Source organism: Arachis stenosperma, chromosome 6 (assembly GCF_014773155.1).
Source record: "Arachis stenosperma cultivar V10309 chromosome 6, arast.V10309.gnm1.PFL2, whole genome shotgun sequence".
Taxonomy (NCBI): Eukaryota; Viridiplantae; Streptophyta; class Magnoliopsida; order Fabales; family Fabaceae; genus Arachis; species Arachis stenosperma.
The window spans coordinates 21,532,608-21,552,322 of NC_080382.1; the positions used below are offsets into that span (position 1 = coordinate 21,532,608).

General features: G+C 28.8%; 1 protein-coding gene and 1 non-coding gene across 2 annotated transcripts; one reads left to right on the forward strand and one right to left on the reverse strand.

The window, feature by feature from the left end:
* Positions 1-4,276: 4,276 nt before the first annotated feature.
* TRNAL-CAA (transfer RNA leucine (anticodon CAA)) lies at positions 4,277-4,360 on the reverse strand. The gene has a single exon. It is a non-coding gene; the product is annotated as a tRNA-Leu (tRNA).
* A 955-nt stretch (positions 4,361-5,315) lies between these two features.
* LOC130936354 (thaumatin-like protein 1) lies at positions 5,316-9,984 on the forward strand. The gene is made up of 4 exons (XM_057866417.1): positions 5,316-5,439; positions 5,525-5,850; positions 5,916-6,274; positions 9,831-9,984. The coding sequence occupies exons 1-4, from the start codon at positions 5,367-5,369 to the stop codon at positions 9,964-9,966; spliced, it is 894 nt and encodes a 297-aa protein (XP_057722400.1). The 5' UTR covers positions 5,316-5,366; the 3' UTR covers positions 9,967-9,984.
* Positions 9,985-19,715: the final 9,731 nt, after the last annotated feature.

The window sequence follows — 19,715 nt, forward strand, 5'->3', positions numbered from 1 at the left end:
AGTCAAACTCACCAGGTTGTTGAGTTAACATTTAATTATGCTTATGCATGAAGAAAACTAAATGATAATTTGACTAATCTTTCTTAATGTTCCAATTTATTTGAGTGAGGCTAATCGTATAGCAAACTTAAGTATGTAGCAGTCCTTGTATTGAGTAGTTCAACTTTTAATTTATGGGCATCATATTTTAGATAACCTACTTTAGTAGTATTATGTGAATGAAGTGATATAAATGTCAAAATGGTAGATGCCTGGCTTTATGGATAACATGATACTTTGACAGTTTGACTTTGTAAACATGAATCACCGATGGAGTGGTTGAAGTTTAGATGAATATTGATGCTACCTAGTCTCACCTCATAATATAACTTAATAAGGTGACAATTATATCTTCAAGAATTTTGGTTTTACTAATTAATTTTTTTTAAAAAAATATTAATTAAATATTTTACAATAATAAATAATAGACATATGTGTTACTTTTTTAATAGATAACGTAAAACAAAATGAAATTATCAATGTGTGTTACGATGTTGTATTGTCACATAAACATAAAAATGATGCTATAATTTTAAATTATAAAATATTTATTATTTTTTGAATTTTTATATAATTTTTAACAACGGTTCTTTATTTACCACGAATCCTACCAAATATAAGTGAAGTTTTACTCAAAAAATTGTTATTTATTATACGACAATTTTTTATAAATAGATATAATGGTTAACCATACATATAAGTATTATTATTAAGTTTTATATAATGAATTGATAAAAGAATATAATGTATCCATCTATTACTATTTTAGAAAATTAAATTAGTATTTTTTTTCAAAGATTAATTAGGGTGAAGTCAAAATTTTCAAATATATAAATATCATTTTACTCGGTTATAATCCATGCTTGATTTATTGCTCATTCATGACACCGGTGTATACAGTGGTGGAGCTTAGTTTAGACAAGGGGGGCTATGGCCCCCCAAACTTTTTATAAAAAAAATTAGTAATACTTTACTATGACTTAAAGTAACCAATAAGTTCAATAAGCAACACTCTCTCTACCTTTAAGTTCAAATATAAAAAATTAGATATTTTTATTTATTAATTTAATATTATTTATATTTTACTATTTATTTAATTTAATTTTTTATATGATAAAAAATAATAGAATATTCAATGAGTATTAATATTATTGTATTTGTATAAATTAATAAAAAAATTCAATAAATATTATAAATTTTAATATTTATTCTTTTAGCTTCTTCTTTACATATTTTATACGATATATATTTTAATTTTTATATAAAATAATAATAAAAAATAAAAGAATTGATGTATTTTTTAAGAGGAAGGCTAATATTTAAGAATGAGAACATATAACTTTTACAATATCAACACCTGTAGATAGTTTTTCTACTTTAATGAATCACGAAAAAAGTAAGATACAACCTTCAAAAGTTTAAAAGTTACATCTGATGAGTTTGACCTTAATTTTTTGAAACGAGACCTTGAAAAACGGTTTTAAATTTGGCAATATCATCCAAATCAGAGAGATGAAATTAGACGAACTTATTTTAAATGGAGTTCATATCAAAAACTTTTTGACAATTATTTTCTATCATAGCCCCCCAAAATTTTGTTTCAAGTTCCGCCACTGGATGTATAGGCCTTTCTTAAGCGTGACCAGGAGCAGGGAACTCTATCATTGTGTGTCGTTATTCATCAAGCAAAACCTAAATAATATCAATTTTCTTGTGTTCTCTCTAAGCTCCAACAAATGAGTAATGTTAGATGCATGATTATGTTTACACTTTGGTGAAAATTTTGGGAAATTCGACTTCACGTGAAGTTGATATTTGAGAGTCGCTAGATAAAAATTTAGTTAAATGAGTCAAATTATCTAACGACTCTCAGATATCAACTTTACATGAAGTCGACTGCACTTGAGTTTTCACCTTATATTTTTCTTATGCATCTTTAATTTTGGGTATTAAGAGTAATTGATAAAAAATGAGAAAAAATAAAATATTTTTTATGTAATAAAAAATTATACACAAAAGAGATGTATAGAAAAAAAATAAAACAAACATCATTATTTTTTAACAATAATTTTATATAAATTTTATCTATGTGTTTATTATTTGTTCTTTCTAACAAAATTCATATTTACTTTAGGTTACATCCACTCAATTTTAATATGATATTAGAATATATCTATTTATATCGAGGCCTAAAAAGATAATAGTTAAACCCAAAAAAAATAAAAGTTCACCCAATAAAAGTGGTCTCATCCACTTCTACCTGATTTTATAGAGGTCGGGCGCGACAACGGCAGTTCAATTTTACTTATTTGAATAAGTAACTAACTCTTAACATATCTCTCACTTAAAAGGAAACGGTCATCCACTATTAGAGGTGAAAATATTCTAAAATTTTATCATCTTTTATTCTACTATAAATATACCAACACCCTTAGGTATATTCAAAATTCAATTTATTTAAAAATTTGCTTAAAACCCTTATTAATTTAAACATCTCTACTCCCACTTTCTCAAAAAAAAATTCAGACGGTCACATTTTGGTATCAATATAAGTCGAACATTGTCTCAAAAAAAATCTAGATTGTACGTCTAGACCCAAATACCACTTAGTCTTAAGTAACCTGAAAAACAATATAATATCTATGCAATGATTTATTAAACTATTTTTCTTTCATTTTTTAATCTAATATCTTTTTGTTGTGCATTACTTTCCTTTTTCCTCCACACGTTGATCAAGAGTATGAGATTAAGTATAAAAGCTACGCAGATCAGTAGCTAGTAATAAACATTAACATTATTGTTGGGAAATGTTTCATGTAAAAATTGTTTCTGTCTATTCATGGGTTACTCACTTAATAATGAGTCAATGAATAGTTGAATACAAACAAATTAATTAGCGTCACATTTCAGGCTTGATTCCTACGCATCCATACACAAAATAAAAGAAGCTATATAAGATATGTTAATGTAATGATGGGATGTGTGAATAGCGTATTCTGACCCGCTGCTTCATTCCGATCCCCTCTTGTGTTCCTACGTGAATCTCAATCTCAAATGTTTATTTGTGCTTCACGAAATCCATTTATTATATTGATTATGTTCATTTTGTCAAACCAATGAACCAAATTTGTAAGTGGTTTCACATTCAATTCCCACATAAAACACAAATTAAAGCACTCATCACGTTCATAATAGTTGCACACTTGCACTAATATACAGTATATTGATTAAAAATTTATAATTGAGGATTCCATATATACGTTTCTATCCACAAGGTTAAGATGAGTTGCTTTAATTAGAAGTGAAAAAGCATTGTAAGTGTGTACGTCCCTCTTTTATTTTTTATTTTTTTTTTCTTTTATTCGAATCAATTAGAGAACATCCGACCGGTTATGGCACCGGTTCACCGGTTTTCCGGTCCGACCGGCCGGGTCGGTCCGGTTCTGACAATACTGGCATAGACACATCAAATTTTTTTTTTTTGCACAACAGACATGTGCTAGCCAGTAGTGGACCACAGCTGAGAATATCATCTGTGAAAGAGGCCCTTAATCGTTGTTGGGCCTAAACAACCTTAGTAGATTTTTAAGAAAGGCAGCCCATTTTTTGGAATAAACTAGAACTTCTATTCTAGCGGAAAAAAATATTATTTTAAGAAAGGCCCTATCAATAGTGTGAGCAAAATCCAAAAAATGTTGAGCAACGCACAAAGACAGATTACGTTGCTGTAACTCTTGCAAAAGAACATCTATTAGTGGCGATGGTGATGGTCAATGCATAGCAACAAATGTAATTTGATTCAAACTTCAAATCACTATAAGCATTTATGTATATCCATGTAGCATTCAATATCTGAAAAGAACTACTCAAATCTCCAATAATTTTAGGTAGGTACACGACATATAAACTAATTAAACTGGAAAGCTAGCTACTTTACTTAAGCTGCATGTGTGCTTAAAACTTAAAAAGAGTCTACTAAGGTTGGCTTGAATGGTCAACCTCACTTTGTTCTATTTTGAGTATTTTGCCTTGTTGGAACCAACGTCATCAAAGAGATTAACATGTATTAAGAAATAGACTTTAGTAACCCTCTTTAATAGCCTTTGATAAAATAATATAAGACAGTCACATATTAGTCATAGCAAACTACAGATCATATAAGTCACCAAAAAAAACTACAGATCATATAATATAGCAGTAACCGAAAACTTTTGTAATAAGAACAGAGGCGACAAAATGTCAGAAGTGGGATTTGAACCCACGCCCTCGTTAGAGGACCAGAACTTGAGTCTGGCGCCTTAGACCACTCGGCCATCCTGACTTCTTGTAAGAATTGTTTCACACAGGGAGTTATGATTCTAATTTATATATATATATAAATACGCACATGTAGATGACCGAGAAATTTGATTGACACTAGAAAGAACATATATATATCATATATGCTGTAGAATTTTATAAGGGAGAGATTGTTAATTAAAAATGTCGTTCCGAGCATATTAGGCAAAATTGAGAGCTAAGTACAACCGCCGTAAGATGATTTGTATTGGTTTTTGAAATTCCAAAGGTGGAAAATTTAACTGAAGATTATTTATTTCATGTACTTTATTCTCTCATATCTCATATTCTTTTAAATTTTCCACTGAAGATAAAGAATAATGGTTTGAAACATTTCATTGTAGACAACACTGTTTATCAAAATTCGAATATATAGTATCATTTGTGATCTTTGCATGGAGCAAAATTTAATCGCTTAAACCCTTTCAATTGGTAGAAAACACATGGGACTGTCAAATGTCAATAATTCATTTCGTTTATTAAGAGTTTCAAAAGTGTTTTTTACATAGCACAGGTTTCAAAAGAAAACTTGTATACTCTGAATTTCTTGCAATAAAAACAAAGGAAGAGAGAGAAAGAATCGAATATAATCGATTACTACTACAAAAAGTTGGGCCTCCAAAATCTGCAATCACTTTTCCAAGATGAAGAATAATGTTGGTGAATGGTGAGGAGATATGTGATTTTCCCCTAGCGTTACAGGTTTTGGTTGTTGAAGAATGTAGAATGAGGCAGCAAAGTTATAGTGGGTCTTACTCAAAGTAATATTCCGATCCATTTGTAAATATGTATCTATTCACACTTTGTAATCTTAGTTCCCAACTTTCTTCCTCTCATTTGCACTCCATCTATCACACTCTCGACAAGTTCAAATAACATCAAATCTAAAACTTTATATCCACAAGTTAGTTGTTACATTTTATGCATGGGCAGTGGAGCCCAAACAGTGTCACAAGTCACAAGTCACAACCTCCATTCTTCTCTTACCAATGGGTTCCTTATTGTTTTCCTATTACTGTTTCTCTACACAGATTGCATTCATCTTGTTTCTATTTTGCTTGGGTAGGTTCTCTGTTTCCTTTCTTTTCTACTTGATCTTATATATTCATCAAATAAAATGGTCAATATTTATTTATTTGGGATATAGATAAAGGAGCATTAGGGGCCAAGTTTACAATAATTAACAAGTGTGATTACACGGTGTGGCCTGGGATTCTTGCCAATGCTGGCAGCTCCGCATTGGATACCACCGGCTTCCACCTCCCATCCGGCGGATCGAGGAGCTTTCAAGCCCCACCCAATTGGTCAGGCAGGTTTTGGGGCCGGACCGGCTGCAATTTTGACCCCAATACCCAACAGGGCACCTGCACCACAGGGGATTGTGGCTCCAACCAACTTGAATGCAATGGTGCCGGGGCAGACCCACCCGTAACACTAGCCGAGTTCACAATCGGGTCGGGTTCCCAAGCCCAGGTATGTGTCTTTAGAATTTCCTATGATGTAAATTGATATTCTATGACTAACCTTTAATTGATTAGGATTATTACGACGTCAGCCTGGTTGACGGATACAATCTACCTATGATGGTGGATGCGGGTGGCGGATCGGGTGAATGTGGGTCAACGGGTTGCGCAGCTGACCTGAACCGGCAATGCCCGAATGAGTTGAGGGTTAGTAACCGAGTGGCATGCAAGAGCGCGTGTGAAGCGTTTCAGAGGGCGGAATACTGCTGCAGCGGCACCTACGCTTCACCTGCCACATGCAAGCCTTCGGTTTACTCCACGATGTTCAAGAGCGCGTGCCCCAAATCGTATAGCTACGCATACGACGACCCTACGAGTACGTTTACGTGTACGGGAGCTGATTATACCATCACATTCTGCCCTTCAACCACAAGGTAACTAACAACAATAAAGTAGATTCTCATTATTATTTAATTTCTTTGCCACTTTGTCACTTATCCTATCTGTACTACATGCATGCATGTTATTATTTAGTTTACTTTGATTAGCACTTTCGGTTATAAATGGAATTAGAATATCCACAAGTTGTAAATTAAATTTATTGCAGCCAAAAATCAGCAAGAGTGTCACCACCAGCGCCACCTGAAACAGGAACAGGGGAGATGCCTATGATAGTGAACAGTTCATGGTTCTCTGATATTTTTTATGGACTCTCGCCCAAGTCCTACTCTTGCCCAACCTTACTCATTGCCACTCTCACTATCCTAATTTTCCTCAATTTGCAATCCTCATAGTGCATGCATTTTAAGGTTACTTTTTTTTTTCCATGAATGTATTATATTTAAGAATAACAGATAATTATTGTCTTTCATATATTAATTTGGAGGACAATTATTGCATTGAAAATCTCATGCACCACTCAGAAAAAAAGAAACTGTTTTTAGTGAGGGATTATAATTATTGAATTGGAGAGAGGGGTTTGATCTAGGAGCACTATATATAAAAAGAAGTGATTATGCGTGGCTTGGCTTAGAATTGGAGCAATATGGTTGGTAATTGTGGTGGCCACTACTGTCTCTAGCTATGTTAACTAGGCAGCCAAAGTAACACAACTTTGCGGGAATTTGAAGTTTGGTACCAACTCATTTTGGGTTATGTCTAATTTTGATCTGCGACACCGTTAATCTAGCATTGCCTATGATTTTGATAACCATAGATTATGTGAATATCTTTTGAAATAAACTCAGAATAAGTATGCATGGTAGCATACTAGTTTTATTTAATATATTTTTGCAACATTGTTAAAAAAGAACACTGAAAAATGATTTGTGTTTTCCATATAATCCAACCTTGTCTAGGTTTAAGAGATAGATAAGTTACTATAATTGTTCCTGCCTGTGGTTGCATCGATACCATGCCTTCTATTAATGATAACCGTTTCCTCCATTAACATGAATTGTTGTCTCCCACGATCTACTGAGCCTTCGCTCCTGCTCCATAGTTGCTACAATGTGCACCAATCTATTGCCTTCTTCCAATCAAGCACGTCACTTAAGATGGGCTCAACCTCTCCAATCAAACGAGCTTGAACTATCAGTAAATTATCAGATTCAATTACAATTTTTTCAAAACCCAACTTTCTCTAAGATAACAGCATTACAATCTTATCTGCTGCACCAATTAACAACTTTCCTCTATTGTCCCTTACTATAACTGCAATTGCACCTTCCTCTAAGTCCTTCCCGTGGTGGCTTCCAGGTAATAGCTCTGACTATTCTTCTTCAGTTGCTGTTGATTTTTCTCTGCTCATTCTCTAATGATAGTGAATTTGAGGTTGATTTTTCTAGATTTCCAAATTTTCTAGTATAAGAAAGCAATTCCACTTATCAATTCATCTTGATCAGCTCAGGCACTTATTCTGATCTTCCACACATTGCTTAGGAACCAATCTCCAAAAGTAGATGTTGTTTATGCAGTTGGACACAACTGACTTTACGCCCCAAGTAAGATATTATGTTAGTGAACAATACATATATTAATTATAATCACAAATTATGTTATTTTAAATTAAATGACTTATATAGATCTCATTTATTGTTATAAATGTTAAATTGGATAATCATAATTATTTTTTATTTAGAATTAAATGAGAATAAAATTAGATATTATCTTTTGGACTTTAAATATATTATCTTTTGGACTTTAGATACTGTTCTTGTGTGAGTAGCCGACTCTCAGGCATAGTTTGTCCTGCTCAATGTTTGAACTCGCCTCTCCTTAGATTGGGTGAGAGTTGGCTCTTCTAAGAACGGTTGCGGTGGACACCTGCAAAAGCACTTTAACACTCAAGTTAGTAAAAGTAGAAGATACATGAAGTTATTTAGAATGAATAATGTACCTCTCTCGTGTCAAGAGTGGATGCATTTATAGAGTTGTTGTGCTACAGGAGGTTACTTAGCGGGTCTAATATTGTGGAGCTGCTGAGAATGTAAGCCTAATTATGTGATAACTGCTTTTTACTGATGTTTGACTTCTTAAGATAAGCACGTACGTACTCCACGTATTCCTAAGGTAGCACGTGTTTATTTATTTAGTTTTAAGAAGATTCTGATTTATATAGTTTTACCCGAGTCAGGTTATAGCCAACGGAACCGATACTATTTTTATTTGGGTTTTATGGTTTAATAGGTTTCATGCTCAAATATAAATAGTGTCTTTTGAGTAGAGATAGGAATGGGATCTGAATAGGAACCTTGCGGGAACTGTCCCGAATAGGATCTGACTGTGGGAAAATTTTCTCACAGGGATAGGAATAGGGGACAAAATTTTCCGAGGCAGGCGCAGGGATCCGAGTGGAGATCCCTGCACTATCTCCGCTAATCTCTGAAATTCATAAATTTACTTAATTGTCCTTAATAGTTTATTTCTCATATATATTTTTTAATCATTTCACACACAGAAGCCCAAGACTCCTAATCCTCATTTGTATAACCCTTCTTCAATTTAGAAATTCCTAACGCTGTCCATATACTCCATATAACCTCTCTACAGCCACCCCCTCTCTACTCTCCATTTTCACCGCATCGTCATACCTCACCGTGCCATCATCCTCACTGCGTCATGTTCTCTATTTGCGGCGTTCCTTTCTGTAACTCTATCGTCGTATCCATTCTCCTCTCTGTTGCAGGCTTGCAGCATCTCCCACCTCGTCCATTGCTCTATCCTCACTGCTCTATCCTCTGACTCGCCGATGCGTCTTCTCACTGTGTCATTTCGAAAGAAGTCACCATCTTATTGTTTAGACTTTTTGTATGAAATCTTGTTATTTTTATATAGAATGGATACTTACAGCTCTATTCATATGGAAATTAATAATTAGTTAGAACTATTAGATAGATGGAAAATGGAGTCCTCACAGGGAATGGGACCCTGTGAAAAATGGGAATGGGGAGCAATATTCTCCCACAGTAGAAAACGGAAACGAGGACAAAGAACAAATCTGGGGCGGGGATGGGGAGCAGGGAGGCATCCCCCGCTCCCGCTCTGTCCCGTTGACATCTTCCACTCCCGCTTTACTCTGTTGATGTCCCTATTTCAGGGTTTCAATTTTTAATATACTAAAGCCGTCTCAGTAACTCTTTTCCCATTAGAAAAATTACAATTCAACCGCTTAAGAATATAAAAGATTTTAGTTGAAGAAGATCGAAAAAATTATAAGATTCAAACTCTTCTAATCATAATTCATGTTTATGAATTCGGATACACTAACACATTCAAGTATTTTATTTTTTAATAATTTAATATAAATAATCTTTGAATTAAAAAATTTTGAAAAAATTCCAACAGTTGATGTATAGAGTGATAATGTTTAGTAATCTCTCTTTTTAAATTGCATATTTGTCAAGTAGGATAGTAGCCATTTTTCTCTTGTAGAGATTATTCACACGCAAACCTTGTGTGCAACTAGATCTTCTTTTTTTTTTTGTTCAGGGCCGAACGGGTCAGGATGCAACTAGATCTATATCCAGAATCACAAATCGCAGTGTTTTGTTTTGGATCAACAAGCACAAAACCGTACAAAGAGGTTGGGTTTATTTGGACTTTTAACTCTTATTTGGACTTTTAACTCTTAATAGGAAGAAACAAAACAAAAGAAAAACTTATAGCGTACCTCAAATCTATTCTGTTATATAAAAATCGAATTTCTACACTTAATGATAAAGCTGACGTGGCATATTTAGGAGAGTATTTTTCGATTTAATTATTTTAATTCATTCAATACAATTTATTACCATGATTTAATTATAGACAATACATATATTAATTATAATCGCAAATTATGATCAATTAGATCAATTAGCATTATTTAACATATCTGAATATTTATTATAGAATATTACGTCTTTATTATTTCGATTCTCTTAGTACCTATAAATACCCTTCTTTATTGTATCATTTTACACAACTTGAATACATACAAACTTTTTTTCTACTGCTCTCTCTTATCCTTTTTAATAATAATAAATATAATTTAATTTAGTTAGAAGTTTATTATTTTATAGTCTTCTATAAAATACTTTTTATCACTTTGGATATTTTAACTCTTTTATCTTTTTTTTTTCTCTTTACATGTAATTTTGTTGTGCGTTAACTTTGTTTATTTAATGATGAAATATACTCATGTTAATTCTATCATATAATAGTTTATTTTTTTCCTATGTATTTTGATTTGTATAGTTACTATTGATCTTACTGTTTTTATTTTCTTAAATTATTTTTTATTTTTTTAAGTGACTTGATAATTTTAAAAAAAAAGCAAAAAAAAAAAAGAAAAAGAGATGACCAAAGACGAATGTTAGAAGTCTAAAACAACATCATTCCTCAACATTATTATTATTATTATTATTAATATGAATTTTTTTTCTAACATTCATTAATACAAGCTTCGTTTCTTTTTCTTAACTATTATTAATACTTTTATTCTTTTCTTCTCTAATTATAAATCTCCTTATAATAATTTTTTGATAGGATATTTTTTTGGTCTAATAAATTTTTTCTCTATTTTTTATACAAAATAATTTATATTAAAAAAACAAAAAGATACAAATTAAATTTTAAAATTCAAATTTTAATAAGATGTGCAAAGGATAACTATTGAATTCATTTGGTCGATTTAAATACTTTGTATTGTCATCATTGAAAATTTCAAATACTATTATAAAATTCTAGATATTTTTATTTTATTGTTCTTAAACTATATATTATACCGTGTATTTGAAGAGTTTCATCTTTTTTAAAATAAGTGTGACATTATATATCTTTTTAGATACAATAAATGAATAATAAAGTTAAAATGAGTAACAAAATTGATTATATAATAAGATACAAATTTTTAGAATTTCTAGCACAATTAACAAATTTTTAGTTTCAAAATAAATGTTTATTCTATTTTTTATCTTTTATTTGATTTTTTATAATCTTTTCCTAATTTTTTTAATTAATTATGATTGTAATAATTCATCATAAATTTGTATTTTCTAGAAAAAATTTATCAATCATAAAATACAGAAGACTTAACCAAAAACTTTAAAAAATGTTGATTAATCACAAAATAAAAAATTATGAATTGTGCTTTAATTATGTTGTAAAATACAAGTTGGGACTATTTAAAATTAATTTTTTATCATTAATGTTAACTTCAATCATAATAAGGTAAAAAGTAAAAATTATATATAATAATTTAATTTTATTATTTATACTACCAAAATTATTCTTTAATGTATTATATCCTATTTATTTTTATTCATTGATGATCTTTAATTGTCTATTTTCAATAAAAATTTGAATTGATTAAATTAATTTTTTTTTCAATTAATAATATAATTATTGTGACATTTATTTTGTTCAGTAATATTTTTTAATTTATTTAACCTGATTAATCATCTCTTTCTTATTTTATGCTAATTTAACTAATTAAAGTTAATAAATTTCAGTTATTTTAATTCTTGAAACTTTTTATTATAATAATGTATTTCTATTAATGTATTAATATAATTTTAATATCTATATGTCATTAATAATAATAACTCATTTTAAAGTGATATTTTATTTCCTATATATATAAAATATGTCTAATTGTAGAAAATCTACTATTTTTTTATACGATAAAATTAGACATATTTATATTCAATTTATTTGATTATTTAATTAAAATTAATTATATTAAAAGATTAGATTAAGATTATAATAGACTAATTATATTGTTATTAATTAATTATGTAAAAAGATTAAGATTATGATAGATCATCATTATTTTATTATTTTTTATTTTTCGATATTAATTCAGATGTTTAGCTTCTTTTTATTATTATTTTTTATTCTCTTATTCTATATATTTATTCCCATAAATCTTGCTAAATTAAAGAAAGTACTGTATATTTTCTTTTTATTCTTCTTTTATATACACATAAAATTTATTAAATTATTTCTCTTCTGTCTAATAATTTTGTTTCTCTTCTATTTATATTTCTTTCCTTCAATATTTTATTGGTTCTTATTTTTCTAAATTTTACTTTAATTTATGTATTTATTCTTACTATACCTAATTTTTTTTATTTATGTATAATATACATTCTTATATATGTTATAGAAATATTATTTGATTCCATTAACTTGCCAAATTTTTTAAAAAAATCTAAAGCTAAAGCACAAAAATATATTTATGGATATTTTACTTTAATTTTTTAACTAAAAAATATAATATTTTTTGTCATATTTGTTGAAATTCTAAGTTAAATATGAATATTAATTTTTGAAATAAAATAAATATATTTTAAATTTTTTGTATCTAAAAATAATATTCTATCAAGGTTAGAATTATTTAGATGGATAAGTAATAGTGAATATAGAATTATTTAGGATGGATAGAATTAAGTATATCTTTTTATTGAAAATACGAATATAAAAATATTATATTCAATTCTCAATAGTCAACCTCTCATTAAAACATTGTATTTTCAAAAGATTTTTGAAAAAATAAAATAGTTTTAGATGTATAATTTTTGTAAAAATTTAACTAATTTAAGATATTTATTATCGTTGATTAAAAAAATAAATTGAAATGACAATTTAATAATTTTATACTCTTAAAATATTATTTATTTATTTTTTAGCATTCTTTATCATCCAATAATCACATTAATATAATTTAATTCAATAAAATTATTTATTATCATTTGATTGAATAAAACTTCTATTTTAGCTGAAAATTTTAGAATTTCTCAACCTCAAGATCATCCATGTTAAATCATTAAAAAATATAACTACGAGCACGAAAGTGTCTCTTCATTCGAGAGTATGATTGAGATCAGAGAGCTTGGCTCTTGTGGTTCTTTGATCTTCGTCAACCAAAACTTTCTATATTTCTGATAGGCTGAATCACAATTTTACTGTGGAAAAAGAGCTATGAAGGCGAGTTTGATGTGTTGGAGACCAAAATCCTGAAGTCATTATTTATATTTGAGCGTGACACTCATTAAACCCTAAAACTCAAATAAAATAGTATTTATAATTTTAATCTCATTTATCCAAATCAAAAGTAATAATGACTTATTTAATTCAACATTTATGACAATAAATGAGATCACCGTTATATAAGTCATTTAATGTGACATTACTTAATTTGCGATTATAATTAATATATGTATTGTCCATAAACATATTAAGAAATAATAATTTCCTAACAATCTTCTACTTGGGTTATAAATATATATTTTCCTGAGATAATCACCTCTTATAAATTTTACGTGCAAATCTGAATGTTATTTCTCTTATTACTTTAATAATCTGGTCTATCTCATATATTTGTTATGAAATTATCGAAACTTTTATCACATTAGTGTTGCAACAAAATCACGATGATCCCATACTAAAATACTCAACCACATAGATCAAATTTGGATGAGAAAATTCAGAAATTACATGCAAAACTGATCTCATGCATGTCTATTTTTAACTTGAATAAAAATTTTATTTTATTCGATGACAGACTCAGATGAAACTACAACGGCAACGTCCGGGCTCATAGCAACGGCGACTAAGTGATTGAGTCTGTGGAAGAAGAAGAGAAGAACTTAACAGACTCACAGAGAGAGAGAGAGAGAGATAGAGAGAGAGAGAGAGAGAGAGAGAGAGACTCGACAGGAGAAAGGTGGCGACGGGCTCAGCAGCGACGGTAACGGGATGAGTAGCGATGATGACATGAGCTGTGATTTTGTGAAAGAAGATGGGAGTTATGAAGGGGTAGGCGGTGATGGACTCAACAACAACGATGACGGGAGCTATGCAGTTTTTTGTGAAGAAGCCGAGAAGAAGAAAATTCTGGGCTCAGCAGCGACGGTAACGGGATGAGCAGCGATGATGAGCTGTGATTTTGTGAAAGAAGATGGGAGTTGTGAAGGGGTAGGCGGTGATGGACTCAGCAACAACGATGACGGGAGCTATGCAGTTTTTTGTGAAGAAGCCGAGAAGAAGAAGATTTTGGGTGAGAATGACTGAGTTTATTTTGCATGGCTATAGAATATAGACTGAAGCTATGAATTACTGAATCTTTGATGTGAGGCAAATTCTAATTCCTAAAAAGTGTTTATATGTATATATCCGGGGCAGATACACCATAAACCCGACCATGTCCTGTCCTGAGCAAATCTGCCCCCGACTCGGGTCAAGTTATTACCCTCTCCATCTGGGTATAGACGGGTCGGGTACCCGCGTATTCAGAAACTCCTACCAAGTCTAACCACATATTGATACTCTATTTATTAAGGGTTTATCGCTAGCCAATTGATTGCTATATACACAAGGCGAGATTCTAATTCCTAATAATTGTTTAAGGGGACGAGTGAGATGATCACTTAACAAACTCAAATTGATTAAGACAAATACTAATTATTTTTAATATTTTAATATTAAAAATTTTAAAAATTTGATTTTAATTATAATTTTATAAAATATTTATAATAATAATTACTATATATATTATTTAATTTTTTAATAAATTTTTTATATAATTTTATGTATTATTCCGTAAAAAGTACGAAAACATACACTAGTTCAGTAATTAAAAGTGGAAATGGATCTCTCAATTTTTTAATAATTAAAAAAATAAAGTATAATCTTTTATTATTAATTTTATAAGTAGATCAAAAATAAATATAAAAAAGAAAATAATAAAAGATTAGAGATCACACTTTATACTTTTAATTTTTTTTTTAAAAATTGAGAGGATCCATTCCAATTAAAGTCACTAACTGTTAATAAAACAACTAACTGCATTGACAATAGGACCGATAATAGGCAAGGTAAGATAGAATTCTACTCTAACTTTATTCACAAATTGACAATATTTTTAAAATTGTACTTGCACTTTAAAATTTTAAATCCTACGCTACTCTACTCTATCCGTAAAAATATCAAATTTCATTTATTATTAAGGTTTTTAAATGATCAATGATATATGATTTTTACTTTTGTTTTATTTTTATTTTATGTTAACATTATAAATATACAAATAATCTAAATTGTTAAATTAATTAATTAGTTTAATGGTTGTTTATTTATTACAAGTTATTACATGAGAAAGGTTGTGAATTCATTTCTCACCTCCTTCATTATATAACTAATTTTTAGAAAATATTTGTGTTATATATAAGATGTGCGGACATATATAAGACACGGAGACATAGCATATGTATAAAATATAAAATATTTTTTTAGATAAATTACAATAAATTTTTAATATTTTATTGGTATTAAAATATAAAATAATTTATAATTATTTTTAATATATTTTTTTAACTATATAAAAATATTTAAAATATTTTTTATTTTAATAAAAATAATATATATTATTTCTAAACTCATTTCAATAATACATGTTAAGAATAAGTTCGGACACACTGACACGTGATAGTATTTAGGTGTGTCCATGGACGGATACAAGGGGCGAGTGGAGGCCTCGGCCCCCAACTTTTTAAAAAAAATTAATAGTAATAAGTTATTATGTATAATTTAATTTAAAAAAATTATTTAGTATTTAGTCTAATATAAATAAAAGTTCAGTCTAATTTAAATATTAATGACTTCTAATATCTTAAAAGTAAGTAACAATATTAAAAAAATTAAAAAAAGATATTATTATTAATATTTTTTAATTAAATAAAAGTTTTCAAATCTCATAAAGTGAATTCCTTTTCTTCTTGTGACTATCTTTTTTTTATTCATTTGATATTAATTTTTTCTGTTTCAACTGCTACAGCTAAGAAATCTTTTTCAACTATGAATATTATGAAAAATAACTCAGAAGCAAAATAAAAAATGAATTTTTGTTAATTGTCTTTTAATTATATTGAAAAAAATTGCTGAAAAATTTGACACAAATTCTATTATCGATAAATTTTATGATATGAAAAATCTACCACTTTGTTAGTAAAAAGTACACACATATTTTTTGTACTTTAAAATATATTCTCTATCGGTATGTTTTTGTCATACATCTTATATTATATAATTTTTTACATAATTTTTAATATTATATGTGTTATTAGCCCCCTCATGATAACATTTCTGGATCCGTCCCTGTGTGTGTCCAAGTGTGTCCGAAGAAGAATTTTTTAATTTTTATTAAAATACGGTTGGACACGACAGACACGTGTGTCGGACGAATGTCAATGAATATTGGGTCTAAAATGTGTCCGATACGTGGACACGACAATTCAGCAAAATGTCCGTACTTCATAGCTATATATTTAATTTTTATAAAATAAGTGTATTATATATGAGATACGGATAAAATAGGATAAGATATGTCAATAAACTATAATTCAAATAGTATAATTTTTTTCATATTTATTTAAATATCACAAATTTAAATCTCCTTATTTTTAATAAATAAATAAAAAAATAAGATATATGTATTGCCAGCTCCAATTGAAAACGTCATATCTACTTTATTCTCTTTGAAAGCCATCTAGCTGCCTACTTGAGTTCTAAAGTGTATGTATAGCGATCATTATTGGATTTGAAATATAAAATTTGAAACAAGTTTTTAAACATGTTGAAATAAAACTAAAATATTGAACCAAATTCCATCCAAGCTAACTCATGTGAACTTCAACTTGGCATAAATAACATCTTGGACGACCTATAATTACTAATCGGTATCTTAATTAGTTCTTGATGCATTTCATCGACATGCGGTTTAATTAAGTATTCAAAACCTTTTCTAACTAAAAATGATTTTTTTTCTTTCAAATAATATTGTCAAATGTAATAATTTGACTAATTTCTCATCACCCTGCGGTATTTTTCTTCATCTTACTTAAAATGCGTATAATAATAAATTACACTTGACAGTAGCACTTAAAAAAAAATAAGTAGATTCATTTCTCCAGCTTATATAATTTAGTCTATTGAAATTTTCTGTCCAATCATCGTAAGAAGTAAGAACATACAAAAGAAATTTAATATTTTATTTTTTAAAAACAAAATGAGCTAACGAGAGGGTATTTATTTCTTAAATAGGAGTGATATAGCGTTGCTAGCTGAGTTATTTTAAACAGGTGAGAGATGAGAGAAAGAGTGAGACAGAAGGCGGAAAATATAGGGTGGGTTAAAATTAGAAAACATGCAAAAGATACTAAGATTTGGAAATGAGAATACCAACATTTGGAAAATGAGTATTTTTTTCATTTTTATTGAAAATCTTTAGAAAGATATTTTAAAAAATAAATTATTCTATCTGTTTAATTGGAGTGAACGTATTAACGATATTTATATATCACAAAAACAAAAAATGATAATATACAAGAACGGACCTACATGTAATACAGAGGGGACATTTGTCTCCATAAAATTTAAAAAAATAATAATAATAGTTATATATATATATATATATTTATATTTGCCTCTTTTATATTATATTTATCCTAAAATAAAATATAAATAATTTTTTTCTGTTTTATGTTAAATTTCTGTTTTGTTAAATTTAACATATAATAATAATAATAATTATATTATTAAATTTGAGTTAGTATAATAATAAAAAATAAATAAATAAACTGAAAAAGTAGTGATAATTAATTTTATTATATTAGTTAATTATTTGATAATTAAATTAAAATTTAATTTTTTAATTAAATACAACTTAAATTATTAGTAATTTTTTAAAAAATTATTTAAGATAAAAATATATTATTTATATATTAATATATTGTATTAATATTTATTATTAAAATAGTCTTGATTATAATAATTACTTTGGTTAAAAAATTTCTTTATACTATAAAGACTATAATAAATAAACCTAACAGTTAAATACTTAAATATGAGATAATAAAAAATAAAATAATTTTTTAAGAACATATATATAAAAAATAATATTATCATGTTAAAAATAAAAAAAAATTATTATAAATTATTGTTTCTATTATTTTGAAAATTATACTGTGGGTGTGAAATTATCTTTTTATTATTTTAAATACTATAATAAGTAATTGTGTGTATATTTTTAGTTTTTATCAATATATATAGATAGTTATAATTTAAAATTTTAAATATATCTAAACCAATTTAGGTTGGTCGAGTGATCAGCTTAGTTGTCGTTCACTTAAACAAGTGCTGGGAGTTCGAATTCAATCTCATATGTGTAGTAACACATTAGCCAATTGCAGAATCTTAAATGAAATTTAAATTTATAATGGAATAATACTTAATATGTTGGGGATTGTAGGATACCAAAAAATATATTTATACCTAAATTTTGTTATATTTTTTTTCCACTATAAAATTTTTATAGGTCTATCACTGGTAATATGTATGTTTTTGCGTTCATCCGATACACAACGAAAGGTGAGGCTCTAAAGGCTATAGCATAAATGAATCGTATGCGATTGAGAGAAAAAATTGTGTACATGGGAGAAGCGAAGTATAGACGAACAATTGAGACAAAGGTCCGAAAGACAACTTGGGAAGGAGGTGATAGTCGAAACTAGACAAATTCTCAGCCTCAAGGAGGAGATAACCGAAGGCAGGTAGAGAAACTAACAAGGCACCAAAAAGAACCAGACACACATGAAAATGGGTGGACGAAGAAAGTAGAAGTATCAGTGATGAAAGAGAATTTGGACTGGCTACAAAGAAGTCTGGTCGGTGGTACAACGAAGACAATTAATTTTAGTTCCTTGAAGAAGATGATTGGAAAAAACCTGCTTCAAGTTGTCCAAGTATAGGAACTGGATGTGTATAAAGTTTTTTTGACTTTCAATTCTGTATTGAATACGGAAGAAGTATATACGTTTAAAATGCATAATCTCTTACAATTCTTCCATAGTATATGGAGATGGGATGAAATGGGGGCAATGTGAAACTTGAAGAGTGTAGTTAGAATATTATGGAGTTTCGTTACATACGTGGTCAACAGATACCTTTAGTATGTTAGGAGGCCAATGGGCGAAGTAATCGGTTGTGACAAAGTGATAGAATCGTACATGTCTTTTAGTGTTGGATGAGTGCATATTAACACTTATATCATGGATATGATAATGAATGGGTCCATATTATGTATTAGTGAATTCGATGTGCTAGTGAAAGAAGTGGGACAGGAGACTTTTGAATTGAATTGTTATGAAGAAGCTAATGAAAAAAGTGACTATAACTGTGAACAACGAAGAACAGTTGTGAAAAGAGAGTGTACGGATACGAGTTTTAGGAGTGCACCGACTACAAAATCAGCAGTTTTTAACGACCAGGCAGTCGATGTGGTGATGGGAGAGCTGAGAAAAGACGGAGAAGAAAAGGGCAGGTTGGTAATTCCTGAAA

What these genes read in the sequence shown, in the direction of transcription:
- LOC130936354 (XM_057866417.1), top strand. Translation starts at nt 5,367, where the DNA reads ATGGGTTCCTTATTGTTTTCCTATTACTGTTTCTCTACACAGATTGCA. An exon ending in GGTCGGGTTCCCAAGCCCAG is followed by an intron (nt 5,851 to 5,915) that starts GTATGTGTCTTT and finishes TTAATTGATTAG; the next exon opens with GATTATTACGACGTCAGCCT. An exon ending in TTCTGCCCTTCAACCACAAG is followed by an intron (nt 6,275 to 9,830) that starts GTAACTAACAAC and finishes TTTTTTGTTCAG; the next exon opens with GGCCGAACGGGTCAGGATGC.